This window comes from Phytophthora cinnamomi (genome assembly GCF_018691715.1).
Source record: "Phytophthora cinnamomi strain GKB4 chromosome Unknown Contig6, whole genome shotgun sequence".
Classification (NCBI taxonomy): Eukaryota; Oomycota; class Peronosporomycetes; order Peronosporales; family Peronosporaceae; genus Phytophthora; species Phytophthora cinnamomi.
In genome coordinates, this window is record NW_027150939.1 from 842,477 (window position 1) to 844,333 (window position 1,857).

The 1,857-nt window shown below is 62.1% G+C and overlaps 1 protein-coding gene across 1 annotated transcript; it reads right to left on the minus strand.

The window, feature by feature from the left end:
* Nucleotides 1-346: 346 nt before the first annotated feature.
* Nucleotides 347-1,600, minus strand: IUM83_07433 (uncharacterized protein; the record flags this gene model as incomplete). Its single annotated transcript, XM_067931728.1, has 1 exon — nt 347-1,600. One exon carries the CDS (start codon nt 1,598-1,600, stop codon nt 347-349), a length of 1,254 nt encoding a protein of 417 aa, XP_067799118.1.
* Between the last annotated feature and the right edge of the window lie 257 nt (nt 1,601-1,857).

The window sequence follows — 1,857 nt, forward strand, 5'->3', positions numbered from 1 at the left end:
GCATCGGAACCAACCGCCGGTGAAGGTGATGGAGAACCCGAGTATGGAACGAGAGGAACCACTGGCTCGGCGAGATCCGGCGCGTCGAAGTCGATAGCCGAGTCGTTGGCTGAACCAGCTTCACCAAGGTCGCCGACCCGGACGTCCGCCGAGTTCGAGGACGAGACACTCGGCAGACCAAGCTCTTGGTTAACTTCGTCGAACAAGGCAACAGCCTCCTCGTATCCAGGCTCGCCAGGAAGGGGACAGGCATAAGGCTGAGGAGGCGGTACGTGCTCTTTCCGCCGGGGCCCCGCAGCAGTCGGCGACTTGGGATTCGCGAGTCGGTGAAGCCGCTCAGCTGGCGTCAAAGTGTCCAGCCGAGCTCGATGAAGCTGATCCGCCGGAGCCTCGACGAGCGGGTCGACAGAGCTGACCCTGCTGCCGATGCAGATGCAGGCGCTGCGGAGGGACTCGGCGGACACACTGGAGATGATGGACGAGTCGAGACACCGAGAAACGACGAGCTCGACGAAACCACCGAAGTCGGCGGAGTCGCTGACGACCTATCTTGGCGAGGATGAATGATCAACTCGACCGATCGAGTCTCTCCAGCAGGGATGTCCACCACCTCCGGGAAACTCGCCGCCAACACCCTACACAAGCGCGCATTCAGCTGCAGGTCGGCGGGGTTGAGCCTTGGCACATCCAGACCGGCACCAGCAGCTGCAACCATGTGAGGGTCGTGCATGGGCAGAAACCCCTGGCGGGCGATGACCCTCTCCTGGTTCAGGATGACCCGGCGCTGGTCGGCGATGGTGGCCTGCGCGTGACGGAGAGGCTGAGAGTCCCTGGACGAGAGGAGCCGAGCTGACTCGGTGAGCTGCTCGAAGTGCTTGGCCGCCACCCTTTGCAAGGCGGCGTACTCAGCGTCCCGCGCCGAGATGGCGTTAACGAGACGCGCGATCGCGGCGTCGCGTTCCCTGACTTGCGCCCGGAAGGCCTCGGCGTGAGCAAAACCAGCAGCCACCTTCTTTGACTGGTCCTCGCGGGCGGTCGTGAGGAAGGCCTCCCTTGCAGCCAGCGACTTACGGAGGGAAGTCATAAATGGAGCCAGCTTCTTGGCCTCCCGCTCCCAAAGAGCACGCTCGCGCTCGGCGACCTCCATCTTGTCCCGGAGCTTGGCGTTCTCCACAGCCAGTGAGTCTAAACGCCGAGATAAGTGGGTGTTGACGGACTCGGCGGTGCTCAGCTCGACTCGGAGAGCAGCCACGTCATTCGAGGAACTCGGCGTAGGCTGCTGGCCCTGAAGAACATCCGTAACCTCGGCAAGGGAAGAAGCGGAGAGGAGAGCGCGTCGCCCCGACGGGTCAATGGCAGGAGGAGGCCGAGTCGAGATGAACGCCAGGAGCCGAGCGAGAGCAGCGTTCTCCTCCTGACGGTTAGCCGACTCGGCCCGCACCAGCGCCTCAAGGGAGCTTAGGCTCGCTTGTTCCGCCGAGTTCGACCGGTCAACGCCGGCGGCGCCCGAAGTGGTGTCGCCATGCGAACTCGGCGGACGAGGGGGAGAGATGCGAGAAGCTGGGCCAGACTCCCGGTCGAACTCCAGGGAGTTGGTCAGATCGATGAGCGAGCCATCTCGCTCACCGCTGACCCCTGAAGCCCGGAACGGCCGACCAGGCGACTCGGCGGACCTCACCACACCTTGAGGTGGTTGTGGATTGGCAGAGGATAGCGCCCATGTTTTCAAATAGGGTTAGGTAACCGGAACCTGGACAATAGCCATGTTTCCCCAGGTTTCGACCATGTTACGCACAAATAGATTACGGATAAAATACGGTGATGGTAATATATGATGTCCATGTTTTTCCATCTCGA